Genomic DNA, 22374 nt, shown 5'->3' on the forward strand with positions numbered 1-22374 from the left:
CACAATTGTCTGTTTTTGCTGAGGAGGCCCAAAATAGACCTATTACAGCAAATGAATAACTTCTCACACTGAAAGAAGGTGGTTCTTTTAGATCAGGTTGTAGGTCAATGGCAGGGTAGGGTGAGGAAACTCATATTGCAGCTGTCTGCAAATGAGCTTCACTCCTGATACAATATAAAAAGGACTTCAAAGTTGATAAAGGTTAAAAATTGGATATCGGGACAAATATGTAAAATATGGGGAGGCAGAAGAGTTTTCATAGTTAGACACGAACTCCAGAGCAATTGTGTAGCTCATACATTTTTAGCACTTATGGTCTTACAAAATCCGAAAGAGAAGACTGAAATTAAGTGCAGTTTAATGATTAGGAAAGTATGATGATTTTTGCAAGGAAGCATATAAAATGTGTTGTAGTAAATTAAGGTCCTAATAAGGAATGCAAGTAAAAACCTTATGTTTTGAGTTGTTAGACATCTTGGAGCTTATGTGCAGATAAACTGTTCCTTTGAAATAAAAAAAAAATGATTGCAGTATGTTTATCACTGTGATAATGTGCAAGTTCTATGTAGAAAATTCTCAGGTGATTAGTTCAGGCAACTTGCAAAACTGTAGTATGCATTCAGCATCAAAAACATCTTTCAGGGGAAAAATGGCATATGAAATGACTTCTTAATAGAAAATAAAAGCCGCAGATGGCAGAATTTGTTCTAGGATGTGAATGTGGCTCTTAACAAGCATAATTGTGCTAAAAACTAGCAACTAAGACTTCCATTTGGCCCAAAATTAGCTAAAACATACCAAAATGAAGAACTAGTTTTCTACTTTTCTCTGTAGTGGTTTTAGTAGGAGAAGAGCAGCAGCATCAGGCATGTTAATTGCTTTTGGGAATACGCTATTCCAGGTTAAGAAGAATAAATATTGTACACTCTGGAAAGCATGTTGATTTTTAGTGGACAGTACTAATTTACACATTCCTCATTTAGAGCACAGAGGTAATACTAAAAATGGATCCTTTGGTGGGTGTAGTAAAAAAATACATACATTGGGACAATTCTCATTGTCCGTGTCACTGCATAAATGCGCAGAATAAAAAATAAAACGGAATGTCATTGTTGTACTGCATGAAAAGCAGGACAAGTGGTGGAAAATAGCAGCCCACCACGCATTAGCTGTCACTACAATGGCACAGGGGCAGAGGGTACATCAGAGCACAGCTAGGAGATTTGCTTAACAAATTTAGTGTGTAGGACCTCTCTGGGCTGATTTTCTACAGGAGAATTATTTCCTGTTATTACAGTGCCAGTTGGGTACAGTAATCTTTCTGACTTCTCCTTCCCCTACTTATACCCTTGCAAGCCTATAGTGAGATCCACTCTGTAGTATGCATTTTTTGTTCCTGCTGAGCAAAGCCAAATAGAATTTCGGCTTATAGGTGAACCCACTAGGCAAATCTCTTGAGCTTCTCCTCTCTCTCCCATTAAAGCATTTTCAGTTGTTGGTTATGAGACGTATCTCAAAACTGTGAATCTAATTCCAGACTGCGCTGTTCTGCTTCACACTGTTTTACCAGTAAACAATTAACATAAGCCCAGTTGATTTATGTAATGGAAGATTTACTCTGCTACGCAGAAGCTTCTGCTGGTGCACAGCCTTGTAGGGTCTTGTCAGGGGAAAATGGGTATGAAGCTATTGTGAACAACTCTGTGTTGACTTCCAAAATGACTTGTACTCTCATAGCTATAAAGTGGAGCAGCCATAAAATAATCTGACTGTTTGTTTGTTTTGGGTTTTGGTTTTTTTTTTTGCCTTTTATGATATTTTCCAAAGTTTCCAGGTACATTTCTTTCTGAAGAGAGATGTGCCTTTGGAATACCAAGCCACTGTTCAGGAGGGGGGAGCAGGGAAGAGGTTAAATTAGGACCACAACCGTATATTAGACACTGGTTGCCCACTATAGAGCTCATGTCGACTGTAAAGCAGAGTGAATGTAATGTTTTTAAGGAAATCTAGCAGACTCACAAAAATACACATATTATCTACTGGCAGGAAAGAAATTAAAGCAAGACTGAGTACATCTTACTGACATACTGGATGCAGTAAGAAATTCTTTACCTTGTGGAGGCTACTGCTGTCTTAAATACATCAAGCAAAGCTACAGGCAGATTTTTGAGCAACTTTTATAATCTAATCTGTTTATAATCGAATTTTATTTCAATTGTATGCAGGCTGGGAGCGCAGGAGCTTGTTACTGTTACTGGTTACCTAAATGAATTCACTAAGATTTAGAAGCTGGGTTCACTAACAATGAGTTTAATTGGTATCTACACACAGTACTGAAGTCCCCAAATTGTATTCTGGGCACACACTTGACTCAGTGAAAAATTGGGATAGATTATGTAGAGACAGTGTGTAATTCCCCTTGCAAAGTCCTCACAAGTGCAGAGGGAGGACGTGTGGTCAAGACAATCCCTTGCGCTAGCTACCCTAGCTATTGGCTGCTACAAGGTCTTTAGAGGCATTGATAAATTTGAGGGTAGTCATCTGACTTGCCTTAATCAGTACTGATTAAAAAGATCTAAATGGCTCCTGGCAGCCCCTGGATCAAAAGGATACAGATGCTCTCTCCCTAGTGGTATGCTAGTCACCACTGTGGAGGTAAATTCCATCTGTGAATGTCAGGGGTAACATTTCAGTCAAAAGTTGTACAGTGGCACTCAGAAGAGCTGATACACTGTGAAGGTATAAAATGAACGCAAATAATGCTGCAAATAGTACAAAGTTGTTATGTACATTGATTGTGGGGCCTTTTAGGGAGGTGATGTTCTTTTCTGTTGACTCTGAAAAGATACAGCATAGAGGTGAGCTTAAAGATAGGCAAGAAAAATTAACAGGCTTCTGTATAAGTGTAATTTTAAAAGCTGGCTAGTTTAAAGAGGAGATAAACAGGAAAGAATGTTGTAGAAGTATACAGAGTTACAAATTGTTTGGCAAAAGCAAATCAAGTACTTATTCTTCTTTATCCTTTCTCATAATTCAAGAACATGAGGACATGCAGTTAAACTGAAAGGCTGAAGCTTTAAAAAGCTTAAAAGAAAATGTTTCTTCATGATACCTAACACCTCAGATTCCCCTTCGATGAAATGGGGCAGCATTTTTTACTCCATCTCCACCAAATGTTGAAAGTTTCTGAGTTGTTAAACACCAGTTGCTATCGAAGTTAAAATTAGCTTATGCAAAGTAATGCAGAATTGAATAGAGCACAATAACTTTTCTGTAGAGTTTTTAATGTAGCCTCTAGACTTCAGTGTCTAAAAGACATCCTCTATAAAAGTATTTATGGTGACTTTAAAAAGACATAGAAAAGCTCCTATAGTAGTTTTGTAGTTCCTGTAGCTAATTGTATTCACAGTGAAGTATTTAGACATCAGGAGAACCAAAGCAGTTATCTTTCCTTACAAATCAGATTTCAAAAAACCTCCAACAGTGGTATTTAGAAATTTGGTCTTACATTGCTAATTCACGCAGTACATAAGCAAACATGTGGCTATATTCCTGCAAATTCATACAAGCAGCTGTAGCATACCTGAGGAATGAGATGGCAGTTTGTGGAGCTCAGACCCAGCACCTAGGGTGAAGTCAAAACACAGGGTCTCCACAGTCTGGAAAGGAGTAGTGACCCTAGACCATTTGCACAGTGAAATCTAATGGTGGCTGAGAGAATGAATTCTAGTATACTGCCCTCTCTTCTTCGTGAGCCATCTACTTTGTAACTCTGAGTGGAACTGTTGAAGTGATCAGGAAGAAATCGTTCTTGGCCTTCATGCTCTAGGCTTGTCTTTTACTCGCTGAGGAAGGAATATGTTAGCTTGAATTTAAATAAAATAAATTTAAACTTATCTTAAAAGTAATTTTTGTTGACTTGTATTAAATGAAGTGTCAAATAAATGCACTATCAAAGTATATCTCTTCAAAGTACATCCACTGAATGGGAACCATATAAGCATGAAGAGAAAAGACCTTATAGGAAATGTTAGTCAGGTATTATATTTTGTGGTTAAAGGCCATCTAGGAGAAGCAGTAAAATAATTGCTGTAGTGAGGATTACAAAGTATGTCATATTACACCTCACTGTAAATATCACTTTAATTTTTTTATGGCACAGATTATTTGTAAGTTTATTTTATATACTGCATAGCACTTAAATGTCACTGGATCTAAAACCCTTATCCAGGAAGCTCATTAGTTGAGCTGTCTGCGTCTGTATATCTGCCGTCAGCATCTGGTGAGAGGGCTGCTGCTGACCCTGCCAGACTTGGGTCATGAGGTCAGCAGGTCTCATTTATTATTCAAAATTGCTTTCTGACCTTTTATCAGCTAGGTCAAAGAATGCTGCATTCTCCTTGGTCAAATTTTATAGTGAAATCAGTATCATGCACAGATAATATAATTACCAATTCATGTGAATCTCATCCCTCTCTCTCCAAAAATGTACTCACTTGGAGGTTGATGAAGTTCGAAGAGTTGCCTGTACAAATGAATGTATGCTTCAAGACCATGTGTATACCTTGTCATCCTTGTGAAATAACACATGTAGCTTCACATCTAATTCATGCTTCAAATTGTGCATCTACTTTCCACTGTTGTGATACTGAGACAGCTAAAGGCAGAGCTCTGTAGTTAACAGATGACCTCTCATTTTTACCACTCCCATTCTTTTAATAGATTCCTTTTCACTATTTATATATTCAATATACATATTCAATACATTTTCAGTAGTAACTATATCTCCCCCTTTAGCCACACACATGTATCAGTTCAATATAGGAGAACTTAGAAGAACTGTAAAGCAAGAAAAGTCAATAAATATGAAGATGCTTTTCTTGGACATAATAACAAATTCTGGAAAGAAAAAACCACTGAGGCTCCAAAATATTTTAAAAATATTTTCTAATTACAGATGTGATTTAGATCTAGGAAATCCCTGGCTGGCATGATTTCAGTCCCAAACAGAATCAAGGAGGACTCTGGCAAAATTAACAAAAAACTGATGACTTGAAATTTTCATTCTATGGTGAATGAATAGGAATCATAAATGACATTACAATAAGAAAAATATTTTTGGAATTTTAGAACATTAAACTTTAAAGAGAAAATTAGCCATGAGATCTTAACAAGCCATGCTATGGTATGGAAAATTGGAAGCCATAAATGGCAGATTGATTCTTAAAGGGAGCTGTGCAGTCCAGCATTATTCCTCTGGAATGATTTCATCCTTTTTAAAAGAAGGAGCCAAAGGTCACATTGGTCTTGCCCTTGAAGCAGACACTATGAGATGTCAGCTTGTGCTTTCTGGCACTGCATATGATGAATAACCTTGACATAGTAATAAACAAATAACCTATATTAACGTTTATAAGCACAGTGAAGTATTAATGCAATATATACTTCAACAGTATATTGTGAATATACAGCTTTCATAGAAATGGATTTCCTCTAGTAATAATGTAGTAAATTTATGGTTTGTTAAATATTGCTGTAAAATACATATTCTTTAAGTAGCAGAATATATACATATCTGAAATATGGCCAACCATATATACGTAAACTAAGAGAAATACTTTAAACAAGCAGGCACTGAATTAAAATTATGCAAAAAACCTGAAAATCTGTATTCCTAGAGATACTCAAATTGTTGTGAATAGTTTATTTTTAGTGTTTCAAATACCCGTAGTCAATTGTCTTTGTAAGTGCAGGTCTGTCATAAATCAGTATTTAGTAAGGTTATCGGCTATTCTCTTTTTGTTTTTCCAGTAGCAGAGAAAAATAATTGTCTACTGGTAAGATGTCAAGGTGTACAGAACACTTGGTTGGAATGAGCTGTTTTCTTCTAAGTATAGGAAGCTGGGAGTCCAGTTTTTGTGGGGAGAGTTATAACATGGTGTAGTAGTCCTTTTAACAAACTCCTTAGCTTTAACAACAGTCTTGTACTCTTTATAGCTGTCTTGATGGCACATTAAGGTTTTTGTGGTGTTTTTTTTTTTTTAACTGAAAATTAAACAAAGCTATTGGATATTAATGAAATGCAGGCTAACATTATAGGATAGTACTTAGCCCTGTGCAGAGTTTGAAGTACAGAGTTTCTCTTGTTCATAAGTAATATCTGTATCTTGTAGGTATTCAGTAATTTTATACATAATTTTTGTTTGCTTTTACCTACACACCATGCACCCAAACAAATAATCCATTTCTAGTACAGACAAGCTGTGCTGAGATTTCTCAGTATTCTTTCTGAATCTTTTAGAGACAAATCCGTGTACTGTTACATGTGAGTTAACCCTAGGTCCTACTCCAGCCTTTATTATTACGCAAACTCTATTATAATCATGGTACAATAAATATTCACCATACGTGACAGTTTGATAAACACCTTCTATCTTAACACTTGCAAAACACCCTAGCACATATCCCAGCGTACTTTACGAAGTGAAAAAAGGCATTTGTCATTCCTCTTTCGGCATATTATGAATGTCACATGTCCATGAAAGATAGTTTGCAGGAGGTGTGTGTACAGAAGAGATCAGGGAAATGTTTCATAGTATCATAAAAATGTTTCAAAAGTTCTAAATTTAGGTTGGAGAAATGTGGAGAATGGCATGCCATTGCTGTAGATGAAAGAAACCAAGACTGCTGGTTAGAAGTCAAAAGCAATTGTACAATTACACTGTAGAGATTAAATGAGAAGAAAAATGCATAGAAAACAGCACTAAGTAGATTAATGAAAAAAGTTTTCTCTTCCTCTTTTAACAAGTATTTAACTGCTCAGAGATTGGCGTCTTTACATGTATCCATCGTTATGCCTATCGTTAAGTAAAGTGCTAGAACTAAATGAACAAAGAGAAAGGACAATCTCTCTGTTGTCTTTACATTGTGTTAAGTGAAACTTCTTAAGAAGTTAAAAGTAAAGGAAAGAAAATTAATATACATCCAAAGAGCGTGCAGTCCCAAAGAAACTAATAAAAAAAATCTGCTCTTTAGTGGGTGGCATTGTAACAATAAAAAATAAGACAACAAGGAAAGTAAGTCCTGACTATTCATTTGCCCTCAATAGCTGTCGTCATTAACTAGATCAAACCAGGTGGTTGGTTCTTCTAAACCACATTTTCACTTTCCTTTAGCTCTGAATGGCTCTGAGTGATTCCCTTGGAATAGAGCCTGAAGTGGCAGCTGTGAATGCAACCGTAAAAGCGTCAGATAGATACAGATAATGTGTTTTATAATAATACAATATGGTAATAGTGCTGTGATCCCAATTTTGTAAATCTGAATTTAACTCTTCACATAGATAGAATTATTTTAATCTGTTCTTTAGCCTCTCGGTTTTTCCTAGGAACAAAGTGTGTCTCTAAGTGAATTAACAAACATAGGGCCTAAATGCCTTACACAAACAGCAAATCTGTTTGCATACTCTTGAAGTCCAATAGGCCACATGCACTGTAGATATTCTTTCATATACTGCCACAAGAATTCTTGCAATTCTGTAGCAATGTAAAAATGTAAAGTGGAGCTCTCTTGGCAGAGGTAGGCTGTTCCCCTCTGGAAAAAGCATTGGGCTACAGGAGCAGTTTATAGGTAGAAGCTCACCTGCATTTGTCATTTGGCTGTGATAAAGCATGTGCAAAGACTGGGATGCCTATGAGCTTCCGTGGGCTTTGTGCATATAATTAATCATTGAAATCAGGTATACTGCTGTGCTACAGCTGTGTAGTCTCAAATCGTTGGATGAAGCTTTATTTTGGAGCTGAGAGTTTATTTGGGTTATTTTGGAAAAGATTAGGCAGATTCCAGAGTGCTAGTTATATTCTGGTGAAAGTGAACTTGTCTTCTGCTCTTTTGAATGTAGTTATGGAAAGTTGTCTTCCACGATATCTGTTCTAATCTTTTTTACATATCCATTAGAATTTCTATACTGCTTGCTTCATCTCGGCCGCCTTGGCCAAACTCAGGTTGTGGTAAATCAAGAGCATCTCTATTGCTTTTTATAAAAGTGCACCTAGTTAACACAGAGATGAACTCAGGACCCTGAGCAGGGAGTGAGCATTCTGTGATTTATTTTACAAGAATGCTGTGTTCTCTGTTAATTATGCCACAGCCGTTGCACTGTGCTTTTGAAACTGCAATCAAGGTCCTGCTGCACATTTGTACCTTTTTTGTGCAGGAGCCGTTTTGGCATTTCCACTTCACTCATCTTACAAGCTGGAGTGCAACCTTTAGTGGTCTCCTGAACTGGCAGTTTTGTTTCCTGAAACACTAAATTTGTTTTTATCCTTCCATATGTAGAGGGATATATATGACTGTCCCTAGATTCACCTCTGATTGCGCAGACAAGCTGGTAGTTGAAAGCATATAGGAACAGAAACAAATCAAGCAGTAAAAGAATACCAGCAATACAATTTGAAGTACCTGCAGGAGATAGGTAGGACACTTCCATATGGAATTTCTTGTTGAGGACAATGGCAATTATGGCAAATCTTACGGTACCTTGTGTGTTTCTTTTTTGAAAGTCCCAGTTATTATAGCAAAGTGATAATATCAAAGTATTAACTTCCACTAAAAGCAAAAGAAACCCAGAGAAAATGACGTCTTCCTGAGGAATAAAGGCTCAACACCCAAAAAGGCTAACACTTAAAAAAAAAACAAGTGAAAAAGAACCTAAATAAAACTTTTTTTTTTAAACGTCACATTTCTGAAGACTTGACTCTTATGCTGAAAGTGGGCAGTACCAAAACTGATCGCAGACTTTTTAAGTTTGGCTTCATTGAGCAGCATGCTCCGGTTACATTTGACCAACCTTATTTAAGTGCAGTGCAGTGAATTTGACATTTAAAAAAATCCTGCTACTTCTCCATCTAGATTGTTTTTGTCTCACACTCTCATGTAGCACTTGAATGCACCAAAGAGAGCGTGGAAGAGCTCACGCTTGTGTTACTCCTTGGTTCTTCATCCCCCCATGGTGCTTAACTGTAGTAAGAACATGGTCTTGTACCATGTTTCACCTATTGACAGCAGATCTGCATTTTTTGGAACCATGCTTTTTAGTTCCTAAGACATGTGGTTTCACACAGCCTCTGAACCACAGAGATACTTGTCGGTCACCTCCTTAGATGCCCATCTTCTTGGAAGTCCCTGTGGTGTCTTTCTTACCTGTTTATTACCCATTTTGAAGCAGAGGCCCAGGCTCTTTTGTCCACTTACAGATACATCTTGCTGAAGGCCTGAAGAATAAAGTTGAGCGTAGGTGGATGGAGCAAAGGTACAGTATTAGACAGGGGTCATCTTTTACCCACTAAGTACTTCACATCTCCTTGCTTATCTACTCATTTGAGGGAGTGCCACATTCATTTTCTGGAGATACATCCTGTGGTGTTTAAGGGGGAGAGTCTGTTTCCCAGACCTGTGTCTGTTTTGTGGTAACTGAAACAGATGGTCCACATTCATTGCAATATAATTATGTATCATCCATCAGTTCAACAGTGCACCTTTCTGATACTTACACATATCAACAAATATTGCTTATTAATTCACAGAATAGCAAAGTCCAGATTTTGTTCTCAATTGCATCAGGAGAGTAGCTGCCTTAAAATTAATCTAGATTTATGCTTCTGTAACACAGCCCAGAATCATTGTCCATAGATTTCCAGCTATACAAAAAAAGGACAGCAACTCCTAGTAGCTGGTGTTTGGGAAAAAATACAAAATTCTATAAATTTGTCAGATGCTAGTTTGCTGCCCTAAACACCAGTTCACTACAAATCTTAACCATGTAACTGAAAATCATTAATTAAATCCTGTGCAGTCAAGAATCATGCATAATGTAACGCAGCTACTGCAAACAATTCGCTCCTGATCATTTAAATTTCCTTCTTGCTCTTACAGACATGAGGAGCCTGTATTTGAAGTAGTCTCTGATGAGATCTTGCTTTTACATCCTTGGAGAATGTTCTTGTGCATATTTATAGGACAAAGTAGAAGGATTACATACATGGATTTTTGCTTTTATGGTATTAACTGTAATCATTTAAAAAATACATACCTTGGCACAATATGATCACATGTGCACACCTCAAAAATCTTTTGACTGTATGGAAAATAAGTGGCCTAATGCTCTAAGCCTTTAAGTAATGATACTATGATTGGGCCATGTGCGTGAGATAGCCACTCTGAAATTGAACATGCAATTTCATCTGAAAAATAGGATTTCCATATTTTATATTAATTTTTATGAAGAGGATTTTAGTAAGGAGCTCACTCTGTAGGGCAGTGTTATTTCTATAGTGCTGTCACATTACTGTTGAGAATAGATAGGTTGCTACATCAGTACTGCTAATGTTCAAAAAGGCAGTTTGTTTAAAGGACAGGGGCAGAAGAAGAAAGAATTGGACTTCACAAATTAAAAACTGCACAGCAGTTTCACTGCACACTATCTACTAGTCATACAGTACTATCCAATTAATCCATTACTCTTAGAAGAGGAATCCCTGTATATCCAGGTACAATCCTTGCCAAATAGCTGGGCACAATCATAGGCTTTTAGGATTACAAGTAACATAATAAAGGATAATGATCAAAAATTAAGCACACCAATACAGAATGCTTGGGTTAACTGGGCCTGCCATGTGCACTATAAGGCAGCAGTCTGTTAGGTTTAAAGTGAGATTAAGGAGTTGTGTAACCTGCAATTATGCTGTTTTTCATTAAAAAAATAAGATGATTGGGCTCAGTAGGGCCCTTCCTTATATTTACCTCTGTTTAATTGGATTGGGAACTGCTTAAACATCTTTGAGTTGGAGCTTATAAGAAGATGATCCCAGCTGTTTTTCGAAGCTTAAGACAGCAGGCGGACAACATGATCATGTCAAGACTCATACTAAAGCCTTAATCCTACTTTTTCATCAACTAGCACTACAGCTGAGTCTTTAACCTCCTAAGTACTAAATGTGCTTTGGATCTCTCACAATACATTTGCTGTCAAATGTTATTGTCTAATAATATTAATTTTTGCTTCCTTTCTGAGGACTTTAAAGAATAGTCTCTGTCTATCTGAATTTGGAGAGCTATAGTGTAAACCTGTATTTTCAGTCCTTTTAAAAATACAATTTATAAGCTTGCTCTTACGGAAGTCTGTTGTTCTCTATGGAGGTGAGGAATTGCATTGACCTGTACCTCACCTTGTTATAACATAAAACTCAGTATATTGGTAACTATTTTTCATTGTCCATGTATCACTAGATTGAATATAGTTTTATTTTCAATAGGAAAGAAATGGTAAGAGCTTTAGATTTATTCAGGTCTTTTTCCTAGGAACTGTTAGCATGACCAAAAGAAATTTTCCAGATTCCTAGCCTCAAAACTTGCTAACCAGAGCACTATTTAGTTTCATAATCCTGGAGTTGCATAAAGATTAAATTTTCTAATGAGTTTTTCCTGCATCTGTTAATGGTATCCATGCAACGCAATAATCTCTTCTCCTCAGTCATCTTTTCTTTTTCTTTCCTTTTTTCTTTTCCTTTTTTTCTTTCCTTTTTCTTTCCTTTTCTTTCCTTTTTCTTTCCTTCTGTCGGGTAGTACTCCGATTTGTCCTAGTGACACAGGGCTGCCAGCAGGAAAGCAAGCGTAGTTAATGCTCAGCTGCTCAAACCAGTCAAGCAAGCTAGCAAGTCCCAGCTGTGCTACTTGATGTTTTTTGATTGCACCTAGTCCTCAATCTGTGAACTGTTTTCTGGACTTAGATTCATCAAGCTCTGCCGCTTTAAAAACTCATGCAGGCAGGCATCCTAGGATATGCCATTATAAGCTGCTGCCAGGGGATCTTCTAGGAGATAAATGGAATCTGTGTGAAGTAAATTAGTGTGAACCAGTCAATCTGTGTGTCAGCCTTGAGCCACATCCATGGGTAACTAGCTTGCTGACTGAAAAGTCCACTGTCTTTTGCCAATCAGAGGTCTCAGCCACCAGGAAGCAGTCCTATACAACATTAGTTTCTTGGAATAATGCCTGTTTGACCAGCTAGTGAAACTCTTCAGTATACAGTACTGTACTGCCTGAGTTTACTTATTGCTTACAATTGAACTGAAAATCTTTTAAAGTCAGATAACATTTTAACAGTAGGGAGCATCACAGAAATGTCTTAGAAATAAGTACTTCCACTTTCATACAGCAGCCTTTCAGCAGTCATGCTGTGCTGCAGTTGGCTTTACCTCCCTATCAGTAATACATCTTCAAGGCCATAATGCAAAATAATAACAATAATCTGGCCAGAAGAGGTTAATAAAGAGGCTCTGTGTATATTTTTTTCCCATGGATTAAGCTATTTGGACAGCTTTGATCGAGAGAAGGGAAGAGTATGCGAGCTGTAACATTCACATTATGCACAGGGATATGTCAGTGTCATAACTGTGCTGCACACTTTTGTTTCATTTTGGTTTTAAAAGCAAATTGAGGCAATCTACAGCTAAAATTTCTCTGTAGAAATGGACTGAACCAGAATCCTCTGAAAATTCCCTGATTAATGATTTTAGGCTTGAATACCAAATCAGTCTACTGTCATGAAAATAATCATGTCAATACTGTGAACAATGCAACTTTAAAAATACAAAGTATTTCTTTATTGTTTGTTGTTTTTATAGAAGCTACTGATAAACTGATAGGCAGTCATATCATATCTGCAATATGTACTCTCCCACACCATTGATCTAATGTGCAGAAACCAGGGAGAATTTTGCTATATGTTTTTAGAAAATTAGACAGGTGAGGAGATGCTATATACTTAAATTAAAAAAAGAAACTAATTGTCTAGTAACTACCAGAACTGAAATTTGTCCTTCTTTACTAGTTTCTGTAAAAATTGTTTTTCTGTTGCCTCCCAGTTACTGGTTGAAAAAAAAATAATGAGAGAGGGATAAATAATGTTGATCAAATGTGATCAAATAATTCAGTCTTACACCATGTTTGGTTAAAGTATGCTCTACCACACATTTAGGAAAATTGGAAAAAAGAAATTTGGGCTTTATAGCCAGAGAGGACATTGAGAAGAAAAAGCAGTGTATAATGATAGAAGAATTAATTAAAGACAGTTTGGGGTTACATTTTCCTTTTTTAAATACTCCTAAGTTTTACAGAAACATATGCTTCAGAGCTGTGCAGTAAACGTTCTGCAGGATTTTATGGGAAAGTATTTTATTTCTTGCAGCAGAACCCACTGAGACAAATTTAACTAGTTAGGTAGTTTATTATATATACTACACAGAATACATGGACAGATTCTGGTATAAATCACAACTAAGATCAAGACAACTGCTTTAAAATTGAGTGAATGTTTCATTGCACTAATGAAACAAAAATGGGATGTCCTTTGAGAGCATAATTTGTTACATGCCATTATATTTTAGTTGAGAGAAGTAGGGAGGTCCCTCTGGGTGAATAAAACTTGAAGGTATATTGGGAAAAGAATCACTGAAAATTTCAGTTTTCCTGTCTGGAGTAATGCTGTCCTCATAGATATGAGGAGGGAGGAAAGTGGAGTTTCAGGAGTTTTTTAATTTAAGATACATGAAAACCTTAAAAGAAATTTTACGCTTACAGAAGGAAAAATGTTCTTTAGTTGCAATTCACTTAGCGAGTGGAATGAGCTTCGTTTGCATGTGACTTTACAGAGTGCAAGAGCAAGCTCAGGCTTCCCCAGGTGCATGGGTCAGTATTTCTGTAAACTGAGCTCTGCAATGTAATATTGGGTCCTACTTCTGCATGCAGTGTAAAGGATTTAAATTACTGTAGCTTCCAGTTTGACTTGTTCCGTACCGGCTTATTTCAAGGACAGTTCCAACTTCCACATGCTGTAGCATTCACTTTAGAATAATAATGTGTTTCTCCAGGTTAATTTCTTAATCTCTCTTTTTAAAATTAAAATGTAATGAAAACTGGGCCAGTATGATATTTAATCATCAGAAGATAACAACCAGCCATTCTCAATTAAATGACAACTACATACATCAGTGCAGGTTTTTTTTTTAAAGGACACTAAAAATTATGAAATGACCAGCAACTGATGTCTTCTGTCAGTGAGATGAATTAGTGGTTTATATGGCCTGAGAAATGGTCTGGAAAAAAAAATAGCGTTCAGTTCAATAAGGATGAGAACAAGGATCTAGACTGAAGTAGGATTAATCTTCTGCAAAGAGACAGGATGGGGAAGAACGCGCAAGGTAACGGTTTCTCTGAAAAGAATCTGGATCACAAGCTGAGCATGAGTCAACAGTGTTCATGCTGTGGCAACAAAGGCAAACACCATACCAGGCTCTGTAAACGGGAGTATCACCTGTAAAACCTGTGAAGTAATCCTTGTGCTGTACTCAGCACTGGTGCCATCAAGGGCACATCCCCAGCCTATCTGCCTCCCTGCCTGCCAGCATGCTGCTCAGCCGAGAGTGCTACCACCGTAACGGCAGGATGGGGGCTTCATACTGGCTGGTGTAACGTCGTTATCTGCTTTTTCTGTTTCTAGATGATTGTGGGGAGTGCTGCTAATATTTCACTTGCCATTTCATTAATGTTTTCGGCAGTTCTTATAATATTAGTGAAATAATCATATCCTTTTAGGTTGGCATCAAAAAACGTGGAAAAAGCTAAGTAGGATAGTAATCCTCAACCTGGAAAAGAGGTGGTTGAAAGAGGATAAAACAAAGGACTGTTCAGTCACCAGTGTCATGGAGAAAGTGCGCAGGGCTCGTACATGTGCTTTTTCTCATACAAGAATATGTTTCACATTAAGCTAATAAGGACATGCGCAAACAAACCAAAGCAGATGCCTACCTATGTGGTAAAACAATGGAGCTTGCCAAGTTAAGGCAAGTTAGGGTGTAGGATGTTAAGCATACAAAAATTTTACATGTTTAAGGGAAAACTGGAGAAGTTTGTGGAACAGAAATCTGAGAGTTATTAAATGTAAAAAAAAAAACAAACAACAAAAAACAACAACAAAACCCAAAAACTTTTGGAATTGCCCGAGTTTCAAATTGGTGTTTATGAGAAATTTCTGGTGAAGTATTACTGTACGGTTGTTGGACTCTTACACTGATGATATTTGGTCTCAGCAAGTACAGCTGTTCTTATGCTTTTTATGATTTCTATGAAATGTGCTTTTTAAAATAGTACTCAAGGCATTTATTGCCCAGCTCTCCATCAAGCTTCTTCGGTATAATACGGTAAGTGCCTCTAGATCCCATACATCCCAGAAATGGCATTGCAGCACAATCATTCTATCCATTTAGAAAAATAAAAAAAAAAAAAAAAACAAACAAAAAAACAGCATTTTGTTTTCTTTTACAGCTTTTTTCATGCAGTTTTATTTAGATTCAGGTTGCTTTGCGTTCTGTATTGGACTTTAAATATATTTATCACCTATAGCCTATCTTGCCTAATATTTCTGAGTGAAAAATGTTTTTTGCTGCCCTACCCGCTTGTTTTGAATGACAAATAAGTTCCTGTTTTCTCTATAGGCAGACTGTCTTTAAGCTACTAATCAACCTTATCAATAACAAAGGTATCTTATCAGAAAACGCTAACTGGTTTATTCACCTGTGTTGTACAAACTTCTTTCTCCAGTGGGTCTGCCCTCTGAAAACTGGTATGCAGAGCAGGTTGTTTAGACTTTAGTGTGTGATATTTCCAGAGTGGAACAAGGCTTTTCAGAGTTTAAACAGAACATAGAAATAAATGATAGTGGTGAGTTGTTGCTGTATTTAGTGATTAGTGTATATTCACAAAGAACAGCTTATCATTTAAGAGTTCGTTCACATAAAGACTGTTCTTTCACATCTCTTTTGGGAAATAATTTGGGTTTATTTTGTGGAATTTGAAATATTTTGAAAATATTTACATAAATGTTTCATTGAATACCATGATCTTATGACATTCTTTTGCTATTCTAAATTCCATACCTATTTTTTAATGTCTTTTTCTGTTTCAATAATGTAACAGAATGGGTATCAAGTTCAGTAAACAACTCTTAAGAGCTTATTAAGATGTATCAGAAAAAAATACTACAATTCTCAAGAATGATCCTGTACAATGAAGATTTATGTCATTTTTATATGCTAAGTTCAAGGTCATTTGCCTCAATGAAATCTGTCCTTTTACCTTACTTCCATGGTAACAAAGGTAATTTCTACTGTCCATGTAATAATGGAAATTATGTTGCACTGAATAGAAAGAAAATATCATTGGAGTTATTATATCAGAAATTGTTTCTTCTTAAGTTTTTCTCTGACTTGTAGATTTGGGGCTCATTTATGCTGCAGACATTTACATCACTTTGGCTACACAAATTAGCTTTCAAATGGAAGCAAAAGTAATTTTAAGGTCCATTTAAACCCAAAGTAGGACGGAGTATCCTCAGAATGAATAAAGATCACCCTGTTTATGTTTAAATAACTTAAATTCCATCAGCATCCTAGGTATAAGCAATTCAGAACAATCTTTCCCCTATTGACATTTGAACATAAAATCCCTTTCCCCTAAGTACAGTAAAGTAGGTGTCAGTGTTAAGATTTTTTAAAATTTTTTTTTCATGATTACATAATGCCATTTTTTACTTTCATTCTTTAATTGGGCCAGACTGTTCTTTTATGATATTTTTAAAGATAAAAATATCTTCAAATTGAGCATATAACATGTGGTGTTTTAAAAAAGAAAGATCTGAAGGTCTCTGCCTAGGTCCCTTTCTTGCTCACTGCATACACTCATTATGTAACTTCATAAACTAGGGTATCGTGAAGTTTATTTGCCTGAGTTTTGTCTAGGGAGGTATGTGTGCTTCTGAGTAAGTGACAAGGCTAAGGTATACATCCCTCACTCGCACCAGTGGCCTGATCCTGGCCTGTCCCAGCCTGTCTCCTGATTTTCTGAAATATGCACTTTCTTCCCTTCACTCTTTCGTGCTGAACCTCATTCTCCAACAGCTCTTTTTACACAAGTTATCTAGAGGCCTGCTTCTCTGTCTCTGTGAAAACCCTTTCCATCCCTGCTTCCACTCCCTTTAAACCATTCCTAATGACTCCTTGCCACCAACTATTAATGCAAGTGTTTCATCATTGTTTTTTGTCATTTGTCAGCTATATCAGCTCTGCCTGTGATCCCCTTTTTCTCCTTTCTTTCTTTCTTGGCTTTCAATGACTCCATCATCTCCTGAATCTCCCTGAATCTCTGCAACCTCTACTCAAGCATATCAACTGGAGATCCTCCTGCTTTGTCCAAGGATGTTGCTGGCCTGTCTTGGTTTCTTGCTTGTTCACTTCACACCTTCCTTCTGATGTATCTCATCTGTGTATGGACCTGCTTCTAGCTGTCTTTTATTCATTGTGTTCTGAGTTAATTCAGTTCTCAGCTGAATCTGGTACCTTCCCTAAAAACACTGCTCAGCTCTGCTTTGTTGTAAAATCAAGCAGGTTAGTTTAAATTATATGACTTATGCTGACATGGTCTGGGACAGAGGGGGAGCACTTGAACAGGTTTGTCCTAGTCCCATTCAAGAGCAATTACAGCACAGAATTCCAGCAAGGGAAGTACCTGCCATCTCCTAACTGGGACTGATGCTGGGTGCTATGAATGCATCTCCCTTCCTTGGTTCACTGTGAGAGTTCTTTGCTGAGTGACAACACACCATTCATCTGGAAAGGCTGATTCTGGACTTTTGGTCACTGCTGTGTCTTTTAGAGAGGACAGCTCTTGTGATTTTTCTCTTTCTCTGCAGAGGCATAGCCATGCCTTTTGTTTTCTCCCTTTTATCACAGTATATTCTGTTGGAAATTTTCCTATTGCTCTACTTCAGAGTAGTTCTGACTTTTAAATTCACGCAGCTGTAATGACTCTGTCACTCGGCACGGTAGAGGTGACTGCTTAATGGGAAGAACTCTTTTAAAAAGAACGTTCTAATAAATTTGGCACAAACCTTTTGTCGTGGTTTAACCCCAGCCAGCAACTATGCACCACACAGCTGCTCGCTCACTCCCCCCCGGTGGGATGGGGGAGAGAATCAGAAGAGTAAAAGTGAGAAAACTCATGGGTTGAGATAAAGACAGTTTCACAGGTAAACCAAAAGCCGCACGCACAAGCAAAGCAAAGCAAAGCAAAGCAAGGGATTCATTCACTGCTTCCCATCGGCAGGCAGGTGTTCAGCCATCCTCAGGAAAGCAGGGCTCCACCACGTGTAACAATTACTTGGGAAGACAAACACCATCACGCCCAATGTCCCCCCCTTCCTTCTTCTATCCCCAGCTTATATACTGAGCATGACGTCGTATGGTATGGAATAGGCGTTTGGCCAGTCTGGGTCAGCTGTCCCGGCTGTGCTCCCTCCCAGCTTCTTGTGCACCTGGCAGAACACGAGAAGCTGAAAAGTCCTTGACTAGTGTAAACTCTAGGCAGCAAGAACCAAAACATCAGTGTGTTATCAACATTATTCTCATCCTAAATCCAAAACACAGCACTATACCAGCTACTAAGAAGAAAATTAACTCTATGCCAGCTGAAACCAGGACACCTTTTTTTTTTTTTGAAAATATAATATGCACACTTGTATTTTCCAATTTTTCTTTTTCGAGGTGGGAATCCTGGCCTTCAAATAGTGTATTTGAAAATTATTTAAATGTTGTAAAAAATCAGAGAAAAGCACAGACATCTTTGAAGACATTTCTTCCTGCACATATCATAGAATTTTCATGTGTGAACAAGAACATTTGTTATTTATTGTAAGTTGTTCTTCAGTATCAACTCACCTCATGCAGATTATCATGTCAACACTTCCATGGCAGAGACAAGAACTAAAACTCCTCTTCATGTGGATAAATTGACCATTGATACAAGTCTGCTGGCTTTTTGTAAGCTTAGAAATTTAACCAGTGTTCCTGCTCTGCCTGGGCATGGTTTTATATACTGGTTAGTTGCCATCCAAGGCAGATTTTTTTAAGGAAAATTTACTGGCTTTTTTTTTCAGGTGAAATGCATAGTGTCACTATCATAGATTTTATTATTCATTATGTTTTAATATTGCATTTTGAAGGATCTAGTTCCACAATTTTATTGAAGCCCTGATTGCTTCAAACGGGCTCTGTTTAGATGCAGGAGTTGAGAACGGTGGAACCTTTTGGTGACCTGGAATCAATAGCTGCAAACTGATGGAAAGCGCAGAGCACTGAAGTGGAATATGTGTCTTTTCAGCTCTTCTTCTCTGAATAATGTCCTGAGGCCTTGTAGATTCACTCATAATTTTGGAAAATTTAAATGGGTGTTTAATTAAGTAATCCTTCAGCAAATATTCATTTGGTAAAAAAAAAATCCATCAAAAGTTATAAGGGAACAAATTTCTTGTTTTGAAAACAGGACAAAACTACACGGAGATTGTGTATAACCATTGGTATTCCCATCCACACATCGAAGTTCGGAACCTTGCTTAGTTTTCTAGATATTAGAAAAAATTAAGTATTTTCTAGTCACCACTGTTTTCCTAAGAAGTGGGGTCACCTAAGAGTTTTAATGGGACTGAAAAATTGAGGTCTAGTCTTTACTGTGCTGTTCTATAATATGTTGTTTAATAGTTGTACTTTATCTTCAAGCTGTATTTGTGGCTCCATATGGCGATACGGAGCAGAAGAGAGGGAGATGGACATTGACAAGGGAAATACCTCTTCTATTCAGGAAAACTTATGTGGGATTTGTTCAAAAGCCCAGTGAATTAAAAATTCTTATAGAGACAAATAGTTGTTTCCATGAAAATATTTTCCTGCTCTGAAATGAAAATGTTTTTAGCAATTAAGTAAAAGAAGAAATCAAATTTGGTAATCTCTAAACTGCAACTCAGGCTGTTTTTTCCTGCACTTTGGAATTATCACTAATTTTATTACACATTCTAGCTTGTTATATACAACATATTTTCATCTTAAAAGGAACACCATTTCTCTCCCTGGCGAATGACTCCAGTAATTACAAAACCACCTAATTGATCTTTTATAGTTTACTGGCTTCTTTGGTGAAACAGACAAGCACTTTTTATGGCTTTTAAATTATTTTATTACTTTGGGATTCTACAAGAAAAAACTATTTTTTTACTTCAAAGGGATCATATTTAAGCCAATGCCTCAAACTTCTCCCTGAATGAATTCTTGTCTATAGATTTTTTCAGCTGTGCTATGGTTGCATATAAGTACTTTGAGTTTCTGTTTTATTTCAATCTGTTATTTGTGTTCACAAATTATGTCTTCAGCGTTGAAAGCTCTGCAGAAAATCCGGAAGTGTTTGTTTCTGAATACATTACATTTCTCCCTCCCCCTGTTTTTATTCTTTATTGCTCCAGTCAGTGCGCTGAAGCATGACAAGAGCTCAAACTCGGCAAACTTCCAAGATGTGGAGGATACGCCTGACAGATGTGTCTTGGAAGAGTCTGAGAGTCCAGGTGAGAGGCATTTAAAGACAGTCACCAAGTATCAAGTGATAAATCTGACACAGCTTTTGGGTCTGTGAAAAAAGCACATTGTAATGCTGTTTCCTTTTTAGCAGCTGCAATGTCAAATTAATGGTCACCTCCAGGGGTCACAGTGTGGAGCTGTTATCCTTTCCTCTTTCATCAAGAATTCAGGTCTTAGAAAGGATAAAGGCTTTATGACCAAAAAGAAAGCTGACACTACTAGTTCATTACAATTAGTTTTGGACTACACTGCTTACTTAATATATGTACAATGTCTGACCCTTTGAAGGTAGCATGAGATTATGAAAAATTAGAAGGACGGTATATACTGCAGTTGAATGTAGCGGCGGACATTCAAACACTGTATCTCTGGAATTGGTAGCGTTAAATAGCTTGATTCTTTTCTTTAAATCAGCTCACAATCATTATTTCATTTTAATGGCTCTTAACATTGATTCAGCTAAATACAGGAACATCCATAAAGTGCATTCTTTTTGGTGACTAAAAGATTTATCTTCATGTAGTTTCATTATCTTTCTCGTTATGGAACATCTACGAAATTTATTAAATGAATCCCAAAGGGAAACAATTAAAGATAAAGTGTATCGAGTCACAGCTGATTAAAAACATTCTGTGCAACTAAATACTAAGATCTTTTAAGCAAACTGTGAGCTTGACCCACATATACCATATACGTAACCTGTACGTAGTCCTTATTAGTGAAAGAGTTAAACATCTTTCTTCACTTGATATTTTCCTTCCCTGCTTTATCTGGTTTCTGTGTACCCTCTTGCATCTTTGTGTGCTCATCCGTGTATCATATTTTTGATTCATCGTCTCTGCGGCCTGTCAGCTTAGTTAAGAGATTTCCAAATCTTGCAGCCTGTGCTGACAGGGGGCAGCTGCCAACAGTCCCCTGATCCTTCCCCAAGGAACACTGCTGAGATTTAATTTTCAGTCAAAGGGTGCAGTCTGAAATCCATGTCAGGTCCCCAAAGTCATCTCAGAACCCAGATAGGACCCATGTCTGGGGGATTATATTTCAGCACACTCCACTCCTGCAAGATTCCTTGAGAGCTCAACCGCTGTCATATACCCGATTTGAACTTCATTCCCTTTTCATCTTTTCCACAGAAATGAACACCAGTATATGTTAGAATAATTGAAACCAATGAATTGTAAATCTGTATTCATTGTAAAGCCACATAGGCTTGGACTTAATGCTGTACGGCAGAAACCAGCATGAGATTTAGAAAGAAATAGATAATCTACTCGGGAAGGAGGCAAGTTTAATTCCTTACCGCACCTGCAATCTGTGGTTCATGGCACCTCCTTCAGAAACTGTCTATAGTCCCTTCAGCGATGATTATGGGCAAAAATGTGGATTGTCCAAGTTCCGATCTGTTCTGAAGTGAGAAAGAAAACAAGGTGGCACTAAAGTGTTCAGCTGAGAATTAATGTACTTTACAGATAACATCAATTTTAACCTTAACTTAATTCTGTGTGGCAAAGTGTACGCGTTTGGACGGGAACTTGAATATCCAATTCTGCACTCTGCATGTCTATATGAAGTAATGGAAAGAATAAAAGCCTGTCAGGAGGTGAATATTGACTGGCAAAAATACATGTTGATAAAGCATCTAAACTTAAAAACTGAGTTCCATTCGGTCCATCTGACATCATTAAACTAGTAATAAACAATGAATTACTCTGGCTTTTGTTTCTGGCCATTTCTGCATTTTAAGACATCTTGTCTTATAGGTCTGAAAACCTCAGGAGATTTCACTACTGGTCTCACTGCTTTCCACTGAGAATTTGTGGCTTGGTTGTCATGGAGACATCGTATTTCTCCAAGAATTGCT

General features: G+C 37.1%; 1 protein-coding gene across 9 annotated transcripts in view; it reads left to right on the forward strand.

Annotated features, from left to right (window-relative positions):
* Positions 1-22374, forward strand: part of WDR72 (WD repeat domain 72) — a 125940-nt gene that overhangs the window by 97992 nt on the left and 5574 nt on the right. For 8 of the 9 annotated variants that reach the window (XM_087743351.1, XM_087743349.1, XM_087743348.1 and 5 more), the window contains one exon: positions 20402-20500. The exons of the other annotated variant lie outside the window; for it this stretch is intronic. In XM_087743351.1, the coding sequence (XP_087599477.1) occupies positions 20402-20500 (99 nt within the window). The remainder of the gene's footprint in view (positions 1-20401; positions 20501-22374) is intronic. 9 annotated transcript variants of the gene reach the window in all.

Source organism: Nipponia nippon, unplaced genomic scaffold, assembly GCF_047370975.1.
Source record: "Nipponia nippon isolate SJK-2023a ecotype South Korea unplaced genomic scaffold, ASM4737097v1 scaffold_9, whole genome shotgun sequence".
Classification (NCBI taxonomy): domain Eukaryota; kingdom Metazoa; phylum Chordata; class Aves; order Pelecaniformes; family Threskiornithidae; genus Nipponia; species Nipponia nippon.